The 24,950-nt window shown below is 35.7% G+C and overlaps 1 protein-coding gene across 16 annotated transcripts in view; it reads left to right on the forward strand.

The window, feature by feature from the left end:
* LOC138715548 (uncharacterized) overlaps positions 1 to 24,950 on the forward strand; it is a 134,803-nt gene that overhangs the window by 33,125 nt on the left and 76,728 nt on the right. For 3 of the 16 annotated variants that reach the window (XR_011336424.1, XR_011336423.1, XR_011336430.1), the window contains 3 exons: positions 6,006 to 6,050; positions 13,993 to 14,037; positions 18,674 to 18,718. Coding sequence is in view for 3 of the 16 variants with exons in the window: in XM_069848612.1 (XP_069704713.1) it covers positions 5,885 to 6,050; positions 13,993 to 14,037; positions 18,674 to 18,718; positions 23,972 to 23,988 (273 nt within the window). In the remaining 13 variants the exon portion in view is untranslated. Of the gene's footprint in view, positions 1 to 5,717; positions 6,051 to 13,992; positions 14,038 to 16,414; positions 17,338 to 18,673; positions 18,719 to 22,694; positions 24,912 to 24,950 lie in introns of those variants that run through there. The other 13 variants (XR_011336425.1, XR_011336436.1, XM_069848612.1 and 10 more) reach the window with 12 other exon arrangements.

Here is a 24,950-nt window from a genome sequence, read left to right on the forward strand (position 1 = left end):
CTTTCATTTTTTATTCTTCTGGTTACAATGTTACTGTACCTCATAGGAAAATTTCACTAAAAATTAATATTATGAAAGCAATGGAAAGAAAGTTTGATGTTCTGAACACAGCCTTGTTAGTGCAAATTATGAATGAATATTTGCCTTTCCTCAGTACCTCAGTCTGTTTTTCGTTGTGTTTTATTTCGGTTCTCGACTCTCGCTATTCAGTTGTGATAATTTTTAAAATATAATTTATTTTACTTATTACTTTATTAGGTGACGACATTAAGTGCGTTTCAGTTTCTAATGAATTTCTGATAAGTGTGTTAGGAACTACTATATAAGTTTTTGTATTATGTTGCAATGTCAAAATGAATCCGTTCAATCACGCAGTATGTACATTAATTCAAACCTCACTGGTGTGAGCAGGATAAGAGTTATCTATTGTTTCTAGACAGAACTCAACCAATTTTAGACAAACTGTAAAAAGTTAAACTCACAAGCTGGTAAACCATACCAACTTAATTTTAAAACTTCATGGTACTGCAAGCATCAGTGAGTGGTTGTGTGGGAGCCACTACATTGAAATACTATTTTGTTAGTCATGCCTACTACTTGGGTTGAAAAACATGTGTGGAATGAAACCGGATTCAGTGATTTTCTAAAATAATGTTAGTCATACTCTACAAAAACATGAAAATTCGGCGGAACATTTAAAGTGCGTGCTGCAGTTCAAACATTTACAGAAGAATATGAACACTATTGGGAATGTTCTGAAAGAAAATGCTAGGCTATTGTTAGTGCAGTATATTGAAAATGTTCGTTTAAACAGACATGTTATGCAGTCAGTCATTGACTCTGCTTTGTATTTAAGCAAGCAGGAATTATCATTTCGGGGCCATGACGAAAGCGCTTCTTCGCTTAATCATGGTAATTTCAGATACCGCACCATGCTAGAATTTTGAACGTAGAGAAAAGTAGAAGTGAATTCTCAGGGAGGAAGTACAGACTGCTGCTACAGTGGAAAAAGTGATATAGAACATGATCATAATTACAAGATATTGTTCTTTGAGATCCTTGACATCATCATGCAGATCGATAAAAGATTTGGGGATTTAGAAAAACTTTGTTTCTTCAGAAAACCTATTATGTGTCTTTCTCGTGTTAAATTTACATTACCTCGTTAACATGTTTCAGCCTGTTATCGGACATCTTCAGAACTGGTTGTAGCTGGTCTTGGCACCTTTTGTTTGTGTTTTCTGTAGGGGTGTGTTTGTGTAGTGTAATGTGGAGTCAAAGAGTGTGTGTTCTAAAATTGAATTGTGTGTTGAGAATTTCATTTGGATGTGTTTTTGTGTGCCTATATATTTCGTATTGTTTTAGTGTGTTTAGTTTCTGGCTATTTGGTTAAATATGTAGAATTTACGTGTCTCTGTAGGTGTGGTTAGCATTTGTGATGTGTTCTGCATATGTGGAAGTGTTTTGTAGTTTTGTTATGGCTGTGATGGGTTTTTGTAACGTATTTGAAATGACCTGCCTGTCTGTCCTATGTAGAAGTTGTTGCAGGTGTTGCAGTTTATGTTACACTACACAAACACACCCCCACAGGAAACAAACACAAGGCACCAAGATTACCAACAACCAGTTCTGAAGATGGCCGATAACAGGTTGAAACATGTAAACGAGGCAATGTAAATTTAACACGAGAAAGACACATAATTCGTTTTCTGAAGTGATATAGTGTTAAAAGTTGTGTAATAACTTCGTTTTGTCAGCCTGGCTGATGCTTCCAAATTTGACACTTATAGTAGAAACTTCCCACATGATGCATTTTCTTCACTGTAAGCTAGCTATTTCAGCATATTAAAAAAAAAGACGTAGGTTCTAAAAACTAAACTTGAGCTTTTGTACCAGAACAGTGAATAAAGAAATATACCAGTTATGAAAGTGCTAGACTTCTTCATGACAACGATATCAACAAAGATGTATTTGGAGAAGTGTATAAGTTAAATTCCCTCATTTTAATACTAGCATCTACTAGCTTATCCGTCGAGAGGAGCTCCTCGTGTTTAAAACGAATAAAAACAAGACAGAGAAACTCAATGTCACAGAAGAGACTGTCGGCATTAGGGAATATTTGTGTTGGACAAAAGATTGGAGATATGAGGACAGTGACCTAGTCTACCTCTATTGAAAGTTGAAACACAATGCGAAGCCTTTATTAAATTTTATGGTTTTCCAAGAAAACTTCCACCTTGTCAGTTAATCTTCCTAGCATATTATAAAATACATACTTTTCTGGGATTCATCTCCCTCATCCCTATAAAATAGCCATGTCTACACTGTGTGCAAGTGAGAGCGTAACTACCTTCTTCTCTTTCTAAAATCTAGTAATTCGATTACAATAGGGGCCAGTCTTCTGTTTCGACCGCTGTAGTTTTGCAGTTGCAGTTTCTGTACTGAGTTTGTATATGAAGGTTGTGTGTTTAGCTTGATAAAGAAAAATAAAATCAGTTTTATGTGGCCTGTGAAAAGTGTAAACTCCATTATGTCAAATGAGAATTTGAGAGGTAAACTCTGTGAAACGTTTGGATTTAAATTGAACGATCGTGGAGAAGTGCTTGACAGAAAATAATTTTTTTCGTGTTTAATGAAGCAGGAAACATTGTTACTAAATGTAGAGCGGCACTTAATTCGGAGCATGTGAATACACTCGCATGTTTAAAATCATGTATGAAGTAATATTAACTAGGTGAGTCTTCATACTTTTTGTTATTTAGGTTTGTCTAAAAAATTCCCTCATAATAAATATGTTAGTAAGTAATTAATATAATATAACGATATAATATATACAGATATAGAACATTTAACACTTATGCTTATCACCGAACACAAGTTAAATTTATAACAATAATTGTGTATTGCAGTACATTAAAACATTTTTTCAACTGATTAAATTCAAAAAGTTAATCGATTAAATATTTTCATCGATCAACAGCACTACTTAAAATGCTGGGCATTGCATGTGTGTCTGTGCCCCAGATGAGTAATATCTGCAACAATCGACATACTCCAATGCAGCCGAATCATAGGTGTCAATGATTATCGTTTAGCTATGATCTGTGGCTGGTTTCACATATCTTTAGAACCGAGAAAACCTGCTCACATAAGTACGTCATACTATTATGTTTGCTGCATGCCTGTGCAGACGTGAAAAACGATCAGATGAGCATAATGATAGAATGTAGAGCCCGGACGAGAAGTTATGGCACCAGCGCGAGGGACCCATTTTAGTTCATTTGCTTGGACTCGCCCTCACACTCAACTGGAGGGGTGTTGGGTTAGTTGGTTACTAGCATTCCAAGTGTTCAGATCGTTCTGCTACTACCGCTATTGCTAATACTGAAAACATTGTCCTTCTGAGCGCCCTCATTATGGCATTGTCTAAGGTGTGAAATCATAGAGTAGTTCATAGTCAAGGACATGAAATAGCATACAATGTATGGAAATTCATGTCAGAATTGGCTGTAAATGGAATACCAATTCCATTGAAATGCGTGTGTGCAAGAGTACTGGCTGCCACTGATATTTCAAAGCGAACCTTGGCAAGAATCAAGAAACAAGGGAAAAATATTGATGCAGGAACAGCAGATTCTTTCTCCAGTCCGGAAAAATCACAGCCGAAAAAGAAGATTGTTGCAGCTGTAGACAGTTTTGATGAGGAAGTCCTAAGAAGACTCCTCTATAATTTCTCCGCTATGCATAAGCAGAGGCCGACTCTGTAATCGCTTCTTCCAAGAATGGATATCAGTGTATGATTATGTGAAGAAAATGCAGAACATTTACATTGAAAGTGAGCACGTGATGGACAGTATTTTGGAGAACATTTCCATAAACTTAGGGACATCTGATTCCAGCACAGATCAGTTGTCTGATTCGGACGGAGAATAAGAATATAAAGATGGAATAGCGGAACAAACTCTTTGTGGACAATGCCATTCACATTAAAAAAAACAAATCAACATTTTGTTCACATTGGATCGTACTTGACGTGCTATCTTGGGTCGTGGTGAATTTGGAGTCTTCCACTGGCTCGATGCTTTGATTCTGGATCATACCAAGACTCATCCCCAGTCACAATTCTTTGGATCGTCCTGCACTTCACTCAAGTCGCGGCAAACTCTCACGCTGTTTTCTCTTTGGTCATCTGTGAGCAAGTGAGGAACAAATTTGCAGACACCCATCTCATGTGTAAATCTTCGGTTAAAATTCACTGGACCGTCCTCCATGACAGGTTTGTTTGCTCAGACACTTCGTCAATGGTCTTTCGACGATCTTCATCAATTGCACATTTGATTTTGGCAATGTTTTCGTCATTTCTTCCTGTCGAAGGATGCCCGGGGCGTGGCATGTCTTTAGTTGACATGTTGCCAGATTTGAAATGGGAAAACCACTCGTAGACCTGTGAATTCCCCAAAGCATTATCATGAAAGGCTTGCCGAAGCATCCCAACGGTCTCGGCTGCAGTTTTCCCTAACAGAAAACAAAATTTCACAGACACTCTTTGTTCCTTGTGGTCGGCCAACTCACTAATCGCCAAACAGTTGAAACAGGAACACAAACAACACAGCACCACAAACAAACCACTTAACTCAGACTGACGCCAGCTCACTAATGGTCGTGGGAGACCCCAAACTAACACCACCTGACAGCACAACTCGTAACTACAAAGCATGGGCGCGTAACACTTACTTTTGGGTCCACCCTCGGATATACACATTGTGGAGATGGTATCATGGTGAGTGTTCAGATGAAAGATAGCTGTAGATTCTTTTCTTTGTTGTTATTAGGATTGGTGTTAAATCAGTAACTGCTACTCTACCATGCTAAGGTGGAAGGTAGTAACTTCATGAACTTCGTACCTGAGAAAAATGCGTTCAAAGTTAAATATACTTCCCGTTGCTTCCTCATTTCTGAATGGAGTTCAGATTAAAAGTGTAGTTGTAAAATAAGCAGGAAATTTATTTATGGTATCAGAAATTTAAATTTTCCGCAAACTGATTACAGCAGATACTACCTTTTACAGAGCATAAAGGAACTTTTGTTGAAGCAGTAAGTGGAAGTAACTGCCTTTTTTTGTTGTATGACGTATTTCTTACTTTGATCGTACAGTACTAGAAATAAATACACTTTGAAGGATGTTTTGGATTTAAATTTTATTATAGTAGAATTAAATTACAGAATTTACAGACAAAAATACAATTAAGTTTTCGTGAAACGATATCTACCCGAAAATACACAAGAAATAAAGATTATTTATGTCCGCTTTATTGAATAGAAAATTTAAGAACAATTCAACTCGCGGCCAAAACATAACATGTTGGTTATTCATATTCAGAAATGTTTTACCGGAATGACGTATTTTCGGACATTAGCAAAGTCAATTTTTTTTATTGTTATATCTTTACTTTTTGTTTGGAGATTTTCTCAAAATTTTGGAAGGTGGACAGGTTGCACGTCATGTTTAAAAAAATTAAGTTCAAAGTGTTCACTTGATTCATATATTGTTTTGTATCCAAGATTATAATTTGTCTCATTGCACTGGAAGCCCTAATCATGGCAAGTTTTACATTCAGAGTGCCAGGAGTATAGAGAAAGATACTGTAGCCTATACTTACTGCTTTCTGTCATTACTGAGGTTGAAGGTCGGGATTCTAATACAGTTAAGAAAGTTGTATAGGTACCGACACTGCTCTCTTAGATTGTGGTCAGTAGGCTACTTACTGCTTTCTGTCATTACTGAGGTTGAAAAAACAGCAAAGCAGTAAGTGATTTTTCGTTTGATTTGAACAAAAATAAATTTGTACTGCAAAATATCGAGACGAATCCAACGATACCAAACATGGCAGATTTATATTTTTTTGTAGTTACTGTCGTCTTCCTTAGCATGAAGGCACTGGCAATTACTGCCCATAGATATCTTTTCTACATAATTATTACCAAATTTCATTTTCTTTTTATAGGAGTTGGTACAACTAGAACTAATCCCAATGACCTTCTCCAACTTTGTAAGTAACTCCACAATTTGCCAATTTGCAGTACAGTATAATTTATAGTAACTACATAGATCTTTAAAAGCTGTATCATGGATCACTCTATGAAAAGTATTCATTGATAAAAATCATAAATTAGATTTAGTTTTAGAACAGATGCTGATAACAGTTTTGGTTTATACCAGGTGTCTCAGAAGACTGCTGTCATAGGGCAAATCGGAAGTTTTGATGTACCGGTAATGATTGTTGTATAGACCTATTTATAATACTGATATCTCAGTCTTTGAGATAGAAAAAGCATTTCTGTAAAAGATGTTCAAATTGGTTTCTCTCCTGAGCCTTGCAGATACGGATACGAGCATGGAAGACCTTGGTACATTGTTGTGTGGCATGCAGCACTGAGATTATCAGTTGGACGTGGACAGATTTAAGGTGTTGCCACAGGAAAAAGTCAAGGTTTGTGAGGTCTGGGGACCTTGGGAATCATTCCATAGGTCCGACTGAACCACAGTCCAGGAACATTTTCGTTAAAGCGGTCCTGTACATGTACACCAAAATGCAGGGGAGCTCCGTCTTGTTGGAATTAGACTATCCTACTTCCTACTACTACCATATCGCCAACGTACTGTTCCAACACATCTTCTGCGAGCTGCAGACATCGTTCAGCGTTGACGCATCCTGCAAGGAAAATTCGTCCCATTATCTGTTGTCCATGTATCACGCACCACACTTATTCTGGGTATCAATATATTGTGCTATGTGGGGATTCTCTTGCTCATTACACCATGACCATGATACTCTCACTGTTAATTTCATTATTAGTATTTTTATTAGGTTATTTTATGACGCTTTATTAACATCTTAGGTTATTCAGCATCTGAATGAGATGAAGGTGATAATGCCAGTGAAATGAGTCCAGGGTCCAGCACCGATAGTTACCCAGCATTTGCTGATATGGGTTGAGGGAAAACCTCGGAAAAACCTCAGCCAGGTAAATTGCCCCAACCGTGAATTGAACCCGGACCACCTGATATTGCAGCCAGGCGTGCTAACCATTACTCCTCAGGTTTGGACTCATTGTTAGTAAACCAATTACAAATTCTTGCCAATGATCAATATGACCATGCAGTAACTGTAAAAGTTTGTTTTATAAGAGTGGAATGTATGATATTGCAGAATACTTTGCATAGAGGATTTAGGAATTCCAAGTTCCTGTTCAATCTTTCGCAATAATCGGGTGGGACTTCCTGTTAACTTGATCAAGTACTGCAACAGAACTGTTATTACCATGGGACACCCTATATGTGGTCTCTCTCCTACAGAACAAGTCTCCTGAAGGAGTTTGAAGTTTCGACCGATGGATAATTTTCCAGGTCTCTTTGATTGGATGGCAACAGTGAAATTCGTCCCATGTTTGCCATTGACAGAGAAAGACCCAAGATATGCTGAATTTCGGCTTTATCTTGCATAGTATATGTTCCATCTCTGGCAGCCATTTAATCTACATTTGCTTAACTGTACCAAATCATTGTCATTACATCAGTTACTTCCTATTTTTCCCATGACACCAACTTTTGGGACACTTTGTATACTTTGCTTTAAGAACTTTATTTTGCTTCACCTACACGAAACTTACTGTGAGCGAATATGCATTTCATCCAGGCATATTACTGCATTTGTCACACGTAAGGACATAGAAGACGATAATAGTATACGTCAGAAGGCACAACAGTTTGTGGAGGAAGTGAACATGTTTATAAGAGAGGAGGGTATGGAGAAAGGTAATGTTTGGAACAGTGACCAGAGTCAATTCCAGTATGAAATGTCTTCAGCATCAACACTGTCCCACAGAGGAGAGAAATCTACCGCTAGTGTGTTGCAGTCTGTACATAGCTCTGCCCACAGCTACACAATTGATGTGGCTTATCAATGATGGGCAGACTAGCAAACAAGTTGTGCATCTGTTTTCAAGGCACTTTCTGCCCAAATATTTCAAAGAAACTTGAAACAACCTGTCCACGAAACATTCATGTGGAGGCAAGCAAAAGTGGAAAAATGACTAAAGAACACATGAAACGTTTTCTAACTTCAGTCCTTGGCGAACATGTAACAAGTGAAAAGAGCTTATTGTTGCGTGATTCCTGGTCAGGTCATACAGATCGTACCCTTCTAGATGCAAGTTTTCCAAACAAAGATGTTATGCTGAAGATACTGCCACCGAAAACAACAAAATATTGCCAACCCCTTGATGTTTACTTCTTTCGGCAATATAAAGTCTATACCAGAAGGATTACTGATTTTGTAAGACTACAGTGTGCCAAACCACAAGTGAAGATACAAGATCGTTATTTCATCATGAAACTTCAGCTGTGATTTGCAACCAATTTGCTGCACCTACGTATAAGCCTATGTTGCAGTATGCTTAGCTAAAAGCCAGGTTATGACAGTGACATACCAACATCATCATTTGAAAATGTGATTAGTGTGGCTTTTGATATTGGTCTGCGTGAATGCGAAAGTGATTTGGATGTGATAACGTGCATTAGTGAATCATTGTTTTCAGTTAAATTAAATTTAAACAAGAAACTCGTCAATTGTCAATTTAGATACTGACAGTCTTACTAATAAACTGTGTATAGTTTTTATACGAGACTTACGCAGAGTTTTGAGACAGAAAACGTTACTAATAAACCGTGAATATGCTATGGACGTATAAACAGGCTGTAACTATACAATGGGAATTGCTTTGCAGTAGTTACATACACGAAACCCCTTGTTTAAGCGTTGTATATAGGGAAAAAATGGCCGCCCCTCTAACAGCTGTTCATATCGACTGTCATTTTATGATGATGGTTACCTTGTAATCACAGAAGAACAAACCAAAGAACATAGAATTATTAGAATAATATTGCTGTAGCTTGTACTCTTTGACCAAAATGTAGTGTGATAATCGATTAGAGCCAGTTGTACTATCGATATTTAACACTCCACACTAGAGCGCTCTACCGGATGCAGTAGAGAACCTCAGATATTCTATTACCTTTCGTAATGAAGTAATGAACTGTTATACACGACGTACTTAGTGATTATTGGTAAGGAATTTACACTTATAAACGAGCTACTCATTGTATAAGTTGTTATTGTTTTCTAATGCCAGGCATTTGACAATAAAGTCATTTGACCTCTTGCACTCCAATATTTTTCAAAGATATTGTCATGGTTAGCCTCTGACGCACAGATTTTGAGATGTTCTCAATCCATTTCTTGATTTGAGTTGCACAATGGACAGTTAGGAGACTGATATATTCCAATTCTATGCAGATGCTTGGCCAAACAGTCATGGCCTGTTGCCAATCTAAATGCAGCTACAGACGATTTGCGTGGTAAATCGGGAATCAACTGTGGATTATGATGCAGAGAGTTCCATTTTTTCCCTTGAGATTGTGTTATCAAATTTTGTTTGTTGAAGTCTAGGTATGTAGATTTAATCAATCTTTTCACAGAGGAATACGTAGATTTAGTAACAGTTCTGTAAGTAGCAGTGCTGCCTTTCTTTGCTAAAGCATCCGCATTCTCGTTTCCCAGGATTCCACAATGGGATGGTATCCATTGGAATACAATTCTTTTATTGAATGTTATTAGTTGAGAGAGCATTTTATTTATTTCTGCTATTTGAGATGAAGGTGTGTGTTTAGAGACTATTGATAGAATAGCTGCTTTGGAGTCTGACAATATAACTGCATTTTTAAATTTATTGATGTGGCATAGAAAATTCCTGAGACTTTCACTTATTGCAATGATTTCTCCATCAAAACTTGTTGTTCCATACCCAAGAGATCTATAAAGTGAGAAGAGACAGCACGTAACACCTGCACCTGCACCTTGTTCCCTGGAGATCAAGGATCCGTCGGTGTATAAATGAAGCCAATTTTGTGGAGAGTACCTAATATTAATTGTCTCTAAAGACAATTGTTTCATTATATCAGTGTTTATTTCTGATTTCAGCATTTCTTCTGTTAAATTTAGATTATACTCTATATTTAATAGTGTCAAAGGGTTTGATTTAATTCGTAAGTTTTCCTTTAAATTCGGGGCGTTGATTTTCTGTTTTAATTCTTGAACTATTGTATAAGTATAAGACAGTTAAACGTCTGTATATAGAATTTTTATTAGTAAGACCGTGAGAGGATAGTTTAAAACTAATGTTAATTGCATTTTAGTTTTCACTCACTCACATCTCCCGAGGGCCAATTGAAATTTCAAATGGCACCCCTATATTTATTAGGATACTTAAATTTAAAAGATTATTCAATATTGTTTATACATATTTTTCATTTGTTCTCATACCTTTTGTTTTCTATCCTCCCCTGGCAACATGCATATTATTATTGGTGATTAGGTCTTAAGAGAATAAAACTGCAAAGACTACATTGTTAGGGGTTATGATTTTTAGAAATTTAGCATTTTGATTTTAACATTTAGCATTTTGTAGCTTTCATACATTCGTCATTTTGCGTTCTGTGGCGTTTTGAAGGAAGACATGGACTCTACGTCACTATAGGAGGATAGGTCATGTCTTTTGAAAATATTGGGGATTAAAATAATACTGACATGGAGGTACTAATTTAATTTATGATCCTGTTAATCATGTTCATGAATTCGTAACAAAGAAATCGTAGAAGGAACACGCCTGTACATTTTCTTCCGTCATTTGTGTTGTCTTATTACTTCCTACATTAAATTGTATTTACTGAAAAATCTTTCAGCATCTACGCTGCCGATAGGACCCAAAATATATTGCAGAATGCTTAGGTGGCTACTTAAGCTTTAAAGCCAATGACATTTACACCCAGTCCACATCTTTTTGTTCTGAATATTTTGAACAATTTTGGTATTAAAATATTCATAACCCTCAAGGAACTGTTCATGTTAACATACGGGAAAATTGTTTTTATTTTGGTCTCACATAAACTTTAAAACAACTGATAATAACTGGCAAGTAAAGGTGGGGTCAAAAAGTTTAGCAATGCCTTGCCAAACAATATGTGCACAATTTTCCACCATATGTGTAGTAAACTATGTTGCACTTGGCCGTACACTCCATACACAGGGGAAACTGCACTGTTTATTCCTCTTAAGTCGAAGGATGTGACACAGCACATGTACAATGCACAGTTAAGTGAAGGAGCTTGCATGCCATAGGTAAAACAGTAATATATACTTAAACAGAGTTACAGCCAGAGCATTCTTACGTTTGGCAACCCTGAGTGGAGGCCAAGGTGGATGCTAGATGGAGCACGAGGTTTGAAATTGGTATTGACATAACAGTGCTAGAGTAAGTAGAACCCCGATCATCCGTCACCCTATTAACCGATTGGCAGATTATCTGACTGTCTTTCTTTCGCTCTTTCCTTCCTCTCTTTCTTTCTTTGCTGTGGGTAGTACTGTACCTTATGTTATTACTTATTTGTTTAGAGTGTATTATTACAAGCCTTTGTTCTTTGGTGCTGTGGAACATTCGAATTGCAACAATGCTTTCTTTATTATAGAAAGATCTACTACCTAGTACTGATCTTGTAATAAAATGAAGCTGACACAATAAGAAATTAAACTTGTGAAACATATTGAGAAAGTAGTTTTGACAGTTCCGCAGTGTAGGTGTTGTTAAATATTGTGCATTGTCGACTTTAAACTCATTTTAAGAGTGGTATTCACCTGTTCGTTTGAGTTCTGACTTTATTGTGAAATGTCCGTTTAATATTTTGTGCATTTGACAGTTCATATTTTTAATATAGCAGTCGTGCTTTCCAATACTTTTGAACTGTAGTTTCTTCTGATCTTAATACTTCACAGGTCTTCAAGTGGTCTTCATTCATTTCTGCTGGATCGTTACACAGGACACATATTGGTGAAGCTGAGATACCTATTCTGTAGAGATGACTTGCTAGACAGTCATGATTTGTCAATAGTCTGAAGGCTGCAACTGCTGTTTTCCTTGGTCTCTGGGGGATTATATCTGGGTTGGAAAGTAGTGTAATCCATTTTTTGTCTTTAGCACTTGATTCTATTTCTTGTAGGTATGAATGAGAAAATTTTGTAGTGATCAAGCATTTTATTGAGGAATATGAGAAATTAAATTTAGACTTTTGTTTTATTGTTGTACCTTTCTTTGCAAGTGTGTCTGCGGTTTCATTCCCCATGACTCCACAGTGTGCTGGAATCCATTGGAGACGGACAATCTTATTAACTTTTTGGAGTTGTGTCAACATTTTGTAGCATTCCCTTATTTTTGTTGACTTCTTTGTAGCATTTGAACATATTCCCTGAATTGCAGCTTTAGAATCTGAAAGAATTACTGTCTTGTTATATTTATTTAAGGGAAGATTTAATAATTGTCGGAGAGCAATGTGTATAGCCTCTATTTCACCATCATAATTTGTTGTGTCTCTGCCAACAGAATGATAAAAGGAAAAATGTGTACATGTAACTCCAGCTCCAGTAAGGTTTTCTGTGGTGGATCCATCAGTATATATGTGTAGCCATTCTTCTGTAGGGTATCTAGTATTGATCGTTTCCAGTGCTAGAAGTTTCATATTATCGTTCCCAGTTCTCTGATGTGTCTAAATGACCACAAAGCTAACAAAATGTCTGGTAAGATTCTCGCGCGGTTAGTTAAAATTTTACATTGGCAAATGTTTCTATGCAGCCGCAGCATGACTATGTTGCCACGATGTACTTCCTAGAACTGTAGTCTCACATCCCCCTGTGAAAACTCAGTTTATAATAATAATAATAATAATAATAATAATAATAATAATAATAATAATAATAATAATAGTAATAATACACAAAATTTTAAACACCAATAATCTAAGTTGTACACAATTTTAATAATGACTCCCGTTAACAAAATACTGCGTAGGCCACTGTAACTGATGATAATGGAAATAATGGATAAACTCTCAACAAAGAAAATTTCCAAAATAAAACTTCAATTAACGGGAACAGGATGACAAATTGATTTGCAGTAGCTCACATTCATCATCACTGCAAGGATCAGTGAAAGGTGTGCAAAGCAGGGAAAGAGAAAACATAGTGCATAAGGGCCAGTGCCCTACATGGCTGACAAACCACGAATTTCTATTAGTGTCTTAATATTTTTCAGCTAGAGAGGGAGAGGGAGATATATAAAACATATAAAAATAATTTATATATCTTCTCACCATTCGTGAGCTGCCACAAGAGACAAAGAGTACTTAACTATAGAAATTTTTACAAGTTCATGAAAAACCATTGATTTTGTTTTAACAATGAAATTCCTACAAGTACATAGTACATTGATTGTTAAAAATATTTCTAATTAATGTTAGCCTATTAGTGTATGGGCGAATCCAGAAATGCATATAGAGTGTTAGTTGGGAGGCCAGAGGGAAAAAGACCTTTGGGGAGGCCGAGACGTAGGTGGGAAGATAATATTAAAATGGATTTGAGGGAGGTGGGATATGATGGTAGAGACTGGATTAATCTTGCTCAGGATAGGGACCAATGGCGGTCTTATGTGAGGGTGGCAATGAACCTCAGGGTTCCTTAAAAACCAGTAAGTAAGTTAGCCTATTTGAGTAGCGAGATCTTCACCAGATACTTCTAATGTTTCAAAAGCAGCTGTCAAACACCCATAATTCGACAAAACATAATAATTATATTATATTCTGTGATTGTATCCCTTCTAATAAGTGTTACATATTTGGTTTTAAGCAAATGATTTAATCACTTGAATTCTATTACAGATTTTCAGTTCATTTCTTTATAGAACCACAAGACGAGATTAATATATCCGAAAATGACACATCACACCTCAACAAAGACATGCCACCTAATTAGTGTTAGTTGCCTGCCATTAACCAAATGATTTAATCACTTGAATTGTAATATATTCTGTCATTTCTTTTCTTTATAGCAGCCAACATACCCGAAATGACACAGACCTGGACGTCACATAAATGTGAGTTCATGTTCACTTTCCTGAAGTATGATTTGCGGGTGAGGGCTGTCTGCAGTCAGTGTGATAGAGCAGCATTGAATCTGTGAAACTGTGTCTCTATGGACTGAGACCTACAGACAGCATCACTCAAAGTGATTGCTGATGTGAATGGTTGGGGCTATTAGACACACTCGAAATAAACATTTCATATCTTCGAACATTATTGAAATGCTGAGCTTTTGGAAATAAAAGTATATTGTTAAGATCGATTCACATTCATCCTATTTAAAATTAAGTGTTCTAATAATCACACAATTCCCACAATAATACATACAGTCACGTCAGTATAATATAACCATTTCCATTTCTTCATACTTTTTTCACCCACTTAGCCCCCCTCGCTCTTGGGTGTGCCAATGTTTATTTGTAAACACTCTCATTCTATCGAATTTCGTTGTTATGGCCTCAAGATAAACTTGTAACCAGAATATGTGGCCCCGCATTAGTCCTATGTTACCTAGCAAGATTCATCGTCTTGTTCAAAACTAATAAGTTCCTTATCAAATGTCGTGACCTTATATCATCTAATCTGGATTTCAGAAAATTACAGTTAGGCGTTACGATGTTGTTTATCAGCACAATTTTCTTACAGTTACTACAATTGCATTCAGAATATTATACTGATCATCACAATTAATATTTTGCCAAATTTATTATGAGAAGGGGAGTTAAGCCATAGCCGCATTTGTTGTGGGGATTGTAAAAATGTGATAGACTTTCAATGTAAATGTACATAAATACAACAACCACGATAAGATTGAGAAAACTTCAGAAACAAAGATGATTATGGAGGAAATGAAATCAGAGAAGTGTATGAAATATTGTTATTAATATTATGGAGATTCTGAATTACAGTGAAATCTTAATGAAATGGGGTGGGCAGTGTTCAAGAAAGTATGTAACAACCAGACATCGGATTCTAGGGCAAATGCCTATTTTGTTTCTTTAGGAGAAAAGTAAAAATAATTATTAATATTTGTGTTTCATGGAAATTGAAAGGTATTCAAAGAGTTTTATAGTGCCCTAAAATGCCCTAAAACGGTTATTAGAGCCTAATTTGTTAATATTCGCCTAAAAATGCCTAACTCACTGTAAAGTTTCGCATTTTACTCTTACTTTTTATAATTTATACATACATTCACTGCGAAATTTAAGGCATTTAAAAAGTGGAAAGTTTGCTTCACACTGGCCATGAAACCATTGATAAAGGAAACAAAATGTTTTGAATCTCACGACACTCGCAATAGATTTCACCGAATTTAACATGTTTGGAGGCATAAATGCCGACAAAGAACCAATCTTAGTTTTGAAGCAGGCAACAATCAAAACATGTGCTGCTACCGATTCAGAGATATACTATACTATAAAAATGACTGTTTTCGGTCTGAAACCGATTAGCTGTACTGCCCTTCAGAGTGTCATAAAATCACAATTTTTGGAGAAAGAGTGTTTTTGAAATATTTATGAAAAGTCGTAAAACTGCGAATTAGTAGGGTAAACCGTTACAAAATATTTAAAAGAATGGCCCTCCTAGTGTTAACACTACCAGGAAATGCAACAATAAGTGGAACTTTGTATTTTTGTCCAATTGAATCTCAATAACAACGGTTCATTTGAATGCTCGTTAACAGTTGCTCTTTCCCTCACCTTATTTGTGTTGAGAAGTTTTGAGCGGTAGGACGTTTTCCTGTGAAGTTTAACGCGATAATGCCGAAAAATGTAAGTGCAAAATCTACATTGATCCGGCAATGGCTAACAGAATATTCAGAATTCACTTATGATGGAAAAATAATATTCTGCAAGATTTGTAGCAAACAGGTATGTAACAATAGTTGAAATATATAAATTCTATTAATTTTAATGAGTAGGCCTATAATATTTATACATTGACTGAGCTATCCTGAGGTATAATTCTTTTTAAGACAACTACACTTTAACCTTTTAAATTCCGATAGTTAAAGTATTTGCAGGTCATTAAAATTTTGATTGTTCGAACCCACTAACTTTGTGATAGAAATACGGCAATACAACAATTAGGATTTTATTTTAATTCAGTTTACTTTACATTTTTAGATTTCGCAAGAAAAGAAGTGCCACCTAAAGCAGCATGTGCAAGGAGCGGCTCATAAGGCTAAAGCTCAGCAGAAAAATCAACTGCAACAAACTTTACTAACACAGCCTACTTCATCCAATCTCAGCAGCAATTTCTATGCTGATTTAACCAGAGCATTTGTTGCTGCTAACATTCCCTGGAATGCAATTGAAAATCCGGTTTTAAGACAGTTTTTACAAAAATACTACAAACAAAATATCCCATCTGAGTCGACCCTAAGAAAAAATTACTTAGACAGAATATACAATGAAACTTTAGCTTCCATTCGGGAGGATATAGGTGATTCTTACATATGGGTCTCTGTGGATGAAACCTCAGATCCTATGAATAGGTATATAGCAAATATGGTAGTAGGAAAACTTAGTCCTGATGGACCTTCGATTCCACACCTCATATGTGTTAAGGAACTTTCGAAAGTGAATAGCCAAGCCATTGCTTATTTTGTAAATAAAGGCCTACAGTCTTTATACTCAGGTAATATAGACGATTCTAAAGTTCTGTTGTTTTGTACTGATGCTGCCTCATACATGGTTGCTGCAGCTCCACTTAAAACATTTTATCCTAACCTCACGCATGTAACCTGTCTAGCACATGGCCTTCACAGGGTTTCTGAAACAATCCGGAATGAATTTCCTCTTGTCAATTCGTTTATTTCTAACACAAAAAAATGTTTTTGTAAAGCCCCATCCAGGATTTCAATATTCAGAGAGAACTTTCCAGATATCCCACTCCCACCTCAGCCGATTGTTACACGATGGGGAACCTGGATTCAGTCAGTGGTGTATTATTCTAAGTATTTTAAAGAAGTGGTCACAGTTATTGATAAATTACCTGAAACTGATAGTGCAGCGTGTGTGAAAGCAGTGAAAGATTGTCTGAATGACTCACGAGTGAAAAACGATATTGCCTACATAACATCAAACTTTTCTTTCATACCTGCATGCATTGAACAATTAGAACGTGAAAAACAATCTCTTTGTAGCCAAATAGCAATAGTAAAGGAAGCTCAAGTGAACATACATTCTGCTTTGGGCGAAACTGGGAAAAAAGTTAAAAATAAGTGGGACAACGTATTAAATAAGAATGTAGGATTTTCATTGTTGGAAAAAGTATCAAGAGTGATATCGGGGCAAAGTGTAAATGTTCCAGTAAGTATTGATGTTTCTATTGTACCTAATTTAAAATTTGCGCCTCTCACATCAGTTTCGGTTGAAAGAAGTTTTTCTGCTTTCAAAATGATTCTCAGTGACAAAAGGCAAAGGTTAACTGTGGAGAATTTAGAAAAAAATTCTGGTGATGTACTGTGCAGATAATTATAATAAAGTCTGAGCATGGAACTGAATTTCAATAACTTAAAATGAGTAATCTTGATATCAATAATCATTATTTCATTAGTTTCAATATATTAAATTTGTGCAGCTCTGTTTATAAATATAATATAGTATTCTTTTTTAATGTTTAAACATACTTTTTTGTGCGTATTTTAGTGTATAACTAAAAATTTCAGTGAAAGAAATAAGTATGATACCTTGATGTGCCTAAAATGCCTATTTTCATTAAAATAGAGCCTAATTTTACAAATTTTGAGCTTATTTTAGGCGCCTAAAACTGCAATTTTTAGTGCCTAAAAATCCGATGTCTAGTAACAACACAGTACTGGTAGATGCCAAGGAATGGCTTTCAGAGTTGGTACAACTCACGTATAGTTTGGAAATGTGGTAATATTTTCGTAGGCTATGATGTTAATGTTGAATTCTGAGATGATTGGAAATCAAACTCGCGAAATTTGTAATTCACTTGTATTATCGAAACTTATCCAAATTTTGTTTACATTATGTAACTCACCCATAAATAGACAATAACATATTTTCTGTATTGCAGTGGGTCAGCAACAAAATTATTTCATGTTTTCACTATTACTCCTTTTATATATTAGTATTACTTAATGTCTTCATTTACTCGAGGGAAGATCTTGCTCACCACGTTACTCCTGTATCTGTTGGATGATCGATCACCTCTGCTCAGGCTAGTGCACGTGACGACAATAGTTTGTTGGTTGACCTTGGCCATGGATTGTTATTAATGTCTTAATTTATATTCAGCTTTAAGTAGTGTTAGGAAGAAGCAATCCCACGTGCTACATAGTACACGTGGCAGTGGGTGATGTAGACAGTGTGACGCAGGGAAATAACTCACATTGTTATGTAGTTTGTATTTTGTATTGATTTGTTATACAAATTGGTGTTATATATCTAAACTTGTGCTGAGAGGTCTTTTTTGTCTGAATTCCATCTTCAGCCTGATTCAGTTTATGAACAATACATCTACTTAGTGTTGAATACACAGTTCTGCACCAGATATTTCTAATGCTTCAATAGCAGCTGGCAAAAACCTAAAACACGACATATCATATATTATATTGAATGCCTGCATCCCTTCTATTTAATATTACTTTAATCGAAATGTTATTTCTTCTCTTTACAGCCTCTGTCTGGCCTGGTATGTCGCCTCTGCCCCACAACAAGTGTGGTGAGTTCACATTTACTGTTATTTGTTTGTTTCCTGTGGGTCACAAAGATATATAGGCTATCCGTAATCAGTGATATAAGGCAACATTGAAGCTGTAAAACTGATTTCTTATTGAAAGTGTGGATGAACTGAGAATTACAGAAAGTGATTCCCTGGTAGGAATGGGTGGGCTATTAAATACACTCAAAATAGAATTTACCAATTTTCGAACATTATCGACATTTTGTGCTTTTTTAAATAAAAGTGTATTGTAAAAATCTATTCACGTGGATGCAACTTAGAATAAATTTTTTTGTAAATCACACACTTCCCAGTATAATAGATACATACACGTCAGTGTAATATAAATCTGTCCTCTTCTTCGTTTCTTTTTTTTCTTCCTTTTTCTCCATTTTTTTTTCATTGGTTGCACTTGAGTCCCTTTAGCCCCTCTCCTTTGTGGGAGAGCCACTGTTTGCTTTTAAAGACTCTCCTTTTTTTATGAAACGTCGTTGTTACTGTTATGTAGTTACGATTTCTTGATAATAATGTAGCCCTGCATTAGCCCTACGATAACTCTCACATTACCTAAAAGACAACACGAGGTTCATTGTTTGGCTTCAATCCAGTCAGTTCCTCATTAAATGTTGTGACCTTATATCATCTGATTTGGAGGAAACAGATATTGACCTGGTTGTTTCTCTTCATCGAAAAATGCTAGTACTTGCTTAATAATATTTTTTTTTATCACTCAGTGCTACAGTATTCATGTTGATTTGACAACATTGGACTGCAAGTGCAAATAAACTATCCTGCAAGAAGGTTCAAAATTGTGAATAATGGGAGAGAGAAAGGGAGAGAAATACAAAAGAGAGAGGTAGGAATGCAAGGAGAGAAATGAATTACCGAGGCTGAGAAGGAATTAGGGTTCAATTTGCATATCTTACGGGGCACAGATCTGATGGTCCGCTGCTGGGCTAGTTGCTTGTACCTTCAGATCTAGCCAGTAAAAGCCTTGACAGTGAAAATATTATATGTCTGAGTAGAAGGCACCTGTAAAAATGGCATTCACTATGTTTTACTGTCTAATGGCGGGTACGTGACTGTTCGTCTTTCACCCACATGAAGCCAGTTTACCGATAGAGTCATTGCCCAGGGTGCACCATAGGAGGCTGGTCTGTGCAATGAGATGATGACGGAGATCTGACCTTCTCCAATGTTAGAATTATAAAAAAATTAGAAAAATGGTTTCAGTTTATGTTTGGCATATTAAATTCTGAAGTTTTCATTAATGACTGATTGTGGGTCTAACTGTGTAGTTTGTGACACACCTAGTATTTCAAGTAGATAATATGTGTGATTCCGAATATCATAAATAAAACCGTTGTTATTTCTTCCGAAAGACTCCATGTCCCTTGAGGACCTTTCTCTACAGGACTGTAGGGCTGGTGTTCAGAATTACACGTGTCTATAATGGTAGGACTGTAACGTGGAGTTGGATAATTAAAGTTTCGAATCTATTCTCACCTTTTTCACTACAGTGATGGAAGAGGATATAATGTTCGTGAAATGTACCTTTGATAATTTAAAATGTAAATTATTTTTCCCACAAAAAGAGAAACTTTTACAAATTCAGTTGGAAGCAGTTTATTATTCCATTTATTAATATTTATCTTGATCCTGTTTATATTACCTTGACGTTAATGTCAGCAACACACAACAGAGCTGCATTACTGTTGAGCATTTGTTAGTAACAATATGTAATGAAATCACTGTTGCTTCTTTATTCTTCAGAACCTCGGCAAACAGGGGCCAGGTAACACAGTCTGGCAGAATATGTCGTCGCCTGAATGCAAGAACTAGGTAACTCGAAATTTGCGTTTTTTAGTTATCTCTTTTATAGCATAGCAAAAATCGCACAAAATGTAATCCAGGATCTAGGTAACTGATCGAACGATACCAGTGACATCTATTTTCCAATATAACAAATAGGTAAAAGAAAACGAGACATATTCCTTAGTGCAATAAATACGAGGGGGATCCAGGAAATAACGACCGTTCGCACATACCCTCCATGCAGCTGACTCCCCTTCCTTGTTTGAAGGTTAACTGGCTTCCTTAACATGTGTTCTCATAATTTTGTGAATACTGGTTGCAACAAGTCGCCATTGTGCATTTTGTGTTACTTCAAAATGAACGACGTGATTGATAATCCTGCCGACTGTGAAGTGAGGAGTGTGATTCGATTTTTGAATGCCCGACATTTGAAACCTGCAGAAATTTACCGGCAATTGAAAGTAGTGTATGGTGATACTGTAATGAATGAAAGAAATGTGAGAAAATGGTGCGAAATGTTCAACAATGGGCGAACAAATGTCCACGATGAAACTCGACCCGGACGCCCATCACTCATCACAGAAGACCTGAAGACTAAAGTGAACGACAGAATCTTGCAAGACAGGCGCACATCACTCGACGAATTGCATATTGCCTTTCCTGACATTTCTCGTTCCACGATGGGTTCCACGGCAACTGAGTGACCAACACAAAACTCAGAGAATGGCCTCAGCATTGACATTTTTGATGCGATATCACACAGATGGGGACGCCTTTCTTGATCAAATTGTGACTGGTGATGAGACCTGGGTGTCTCACAACACCCCAGAGACCAAGCGCCAATCACGTCAGTGGCATCATCCCTCATCACCCAAGAAACCGAGAAAATTCAAACAGACTCTCTCAACACAAAAAGTCATGGCTACTGTCTTTTGGGATCGCAAAGGTGTTCTTTTGCTGGATTTCATGCCAAAAGGCACTACGATCAATGCAAATCGTTATTGTGAGACTTTACAAAAACTATGGCGAGCCATCCAAAACAAGAGGCGAGGAATGCTTTCAAGAGGAGTTGTGCTTCTTCACGACAACGCCCGCCCGCACACTGCTGCTTCAACTCGAGAATTGCTGGATCAATTCGGTTGGGAAATCTTTGATCATCTGCCCTATAGTTCAGACCTTGCTCCTAGCGATTTTCACCTTTTCACTAAGCTGAAAGACTTTCTGGGTGGTACGCGTTTTGGAAGTGATGAAGAGTTGAAGAAGACAGTGAACACCTGGCTTAATGAACTGGCGGCAGAGGAGTATAACACGGGAATTCTAAAGCTAGTGAACAGATACGACAAATGTTTAAATGTAGGTGGTGATTATGTAGAGAAGTAAAGGAAGCTTCAGTTATGTAACAGACTTTGTTTTTTCAAATAAATATATTTTTTTTAATTATTACAACAAAACGGTCGTTATTTCCTGGATCCCCTCGTAAGTAAATATGCGATGTCACAAAATATGAAAAACCAAGTTACCTAGTTCTTGCATTCAGGCGACGATATGATATTCACATACTTTTTTAATCTCTGAAGTTCAGTGAAATGTGTGAATCCAGATTTACATGAAGGCCTCATATGACTATAATATTACAATGTAGAAGTGGATGATTATACATACTTACTTCATGGGCTTGCACATATTTATGAAACTCCTTAAGTTTAGAAGAAAGATTTTTTAATGTGCTTTCCTTCATATACTCTAAGATGTTAAAAAAGAAATACATATATTAGAAGAAAAAATTTTCGTGAAAAACTTTCTGAAACTGTGTCTTTGTTCTTAGGCTAAACATCTAACAATATTGTCCAGATATTGTAATGCTCAAAATGGTGTTAAATGTCAACCCATATTGAACATTGACAAATTCAACAGATTGAGTGAATCGGTTATGTGTCTGTAAACACCTGTGTGTATTGCATTGTACAATTCTTTTCAAGCATGTATACATGAAATAGAATGATTACATATAAATACTGCTGGTAAATTTCATTCATAATTGTAAATGTGTTACAATTTAATTCTTTTTACAAATGATTGACTCAGACCTCGGTTATAGTCTAAATATGTATGGTGATTACAAGGCAACATCATAATTATTACAATTTTCTTTTTTTACTAGATACCTCTTGTACTTTCAAGACATAATGGGCCAAAACTGTGCAGTTCTCTTTTCCCACAGTGCACCAAGAGAGATGGATATACGAATGATAATTAGGATAGAAAGATTGTGTATCCTGCAACTAAGCACTGTCTTTGTCCACCAGAAATTATACATAAACTTGCCGGGATTTGAACCAGTTCTCTGGCATTGAAAAATTGATGCTCCAGCTTTTGCCTAATGGTGTGGCAGGAAGAGGGAAATATATCTTTTGAAAATATATTTTATGTCAGTTTTGTGAATATAGTAAAGCTAACTTCATCTGAATTGTCCAGATTTACAACCCGAAATATTAAAAGATTAACATATTTTCTTTGTATTATATGAGACAGAGGCAATATGTGTGAATAATGCTGGTCATCTTCGCTGTACTGATAGTTCATTTATCGTGGAGATTCAGTTCACATGAGTAATATTTCATATACAGAAGTGAATTATAATTTGCTTGCACTAATGAATGGAATCTTTAATTTATTCTTGACACTATGTTATATATATATATATATATATTTTTTTTTTTTTCTTAAGGTATCTATGCTGGCAAGATTTTAATCTTCATTAAATACTGAACATTTATGAACTGTATTTGTTCATTTCCATGTGTGTTATTTCTAACAAGAAAAATATACCTATTAATACTTGTTTTTTTCTGATGGGAAGTTAAGTTTTTGAAAAGTACTTTCCACACTTAGTCTTCAAAAATATCAGCTTCTTGTATTTGAAAATTATACTAAAGTTAAAACAGGAAAACTTAATATATATTATCTTAGATTAATTTAATGATTTTATAACTCTACAGTCAAATCAAGAGCAACTTGAGACATAGGAACAGGTTCAAATGAACCTAAATCTAAACTATTTATGTTTGTGCTGATGGTGATGATGAATTTAAATAATGAAGCGAAGAGAGATCATCTTCCAAATTGATTTACTAGCGATTGAATTAAATTTATTACCAAAGGAATGGGAAAATATCTTATGACATAGCAGTTGAAATACTGGCTTTACTGTTAAGTTATTTCATTTATCAGACATTTGGAAAATATTTAAATTTAGAAAGAATAATAGTATCTTACATGCTCAAGTTCCTCAAATGACTTGAATACATATTTAAACTCTGAATGATCATTGAGAAGGAACACAAATTCTGTCTGAAAGACACACATTTTTAACAGTTAACAAATACAGTTGGTTGAGTCCCATGTCTGTTTATTGGTTAGTGATCATTCTTTTTTCAGACCTGACCCCAGAGTGACAACAAATTCAGCTCAGTGGTCTATAATGTGAGTGTCGTCCACTCGGAATTAACCACATATGTACAGTATCTATATTTTTGGAACCCTGTGTAAAATATGAAATGTTTGTTTCACCTTGTGTTGGCCCCTCCCCATACGTAAAATACTCACTACAAACGCGTTTCGTAACTTTCGAGACTTGTTCTGTTGGAAAGTAGTTGATTGTATGTAATTAATATACATTTTCTGATATAAAATATATATCGGGTAGTAAATAAAAATTACCTCATTACTTCCTGTTATTTTTTTTCTAGAACATTCTAGTCACTACACATTTTCAAAAACAAATTTAGTATATAATTAGTGTTGTACATACAAGTAAATTTAAAAGCTTAAAAATAAAAGTTTCAGTTTATTTTTAATGATCTTCTAACTTATTTTTCTTACATATCCCTGGTATACCGAAAGAGAGAAGGAAGAAAGACTCAAGAAGTCAAGAGCTTTAATACTTCTTTAAATATACTAAAGACATCAAGAATAGAACTGCAAACCTGAAACTTTGTTAATACAACAATCTCGTACTGATCAACCATATTTGCACTATGTACAGCATTGAAAAGTTGATAGGAAATATGTTACCGTATGTATCCAGAGCAGGCAAGGAAGTCCTTGGTGAAGTGTAATATTTGTAAATGATGGTACGGACTGAATGGACAAACGAAATGTGTGACAATCTTGTTGTTGGAATATTAATATAGGCATGAAAGTGTTACATTTGATATAGAATGGGGAAAGTGCCTCTAGTTGCCAGTAAGACAAGGAACCATTTGCAAGGGTGGTACAAGCTTATGTGTGTATTTTAAACTTTGACTAAAATGTGTGCAGGTTGTGAAGAACTGGCTACAAAAGCTGAAAACTTTGACATTATTAAAAAAAAAAGAAAGACATTACAAGTACAGTGTAATCAAGTCTTATAAATAAG

Source organism: Periplaneta americana, chromosome 15 (assembly GCF_040183065.1).
Source record: "Periplaneta americana isolate PAMFEO1 chromosome 15, P.americana_PAMFEO1_priV1, whole genome shotgun sequence".
Taxonomy (NCBI): Eukaryota; Metazoa; Arthropoda; class Insecta; order Blattodea; family Blattidae; genus Periplaneta; species Periplaneta americana.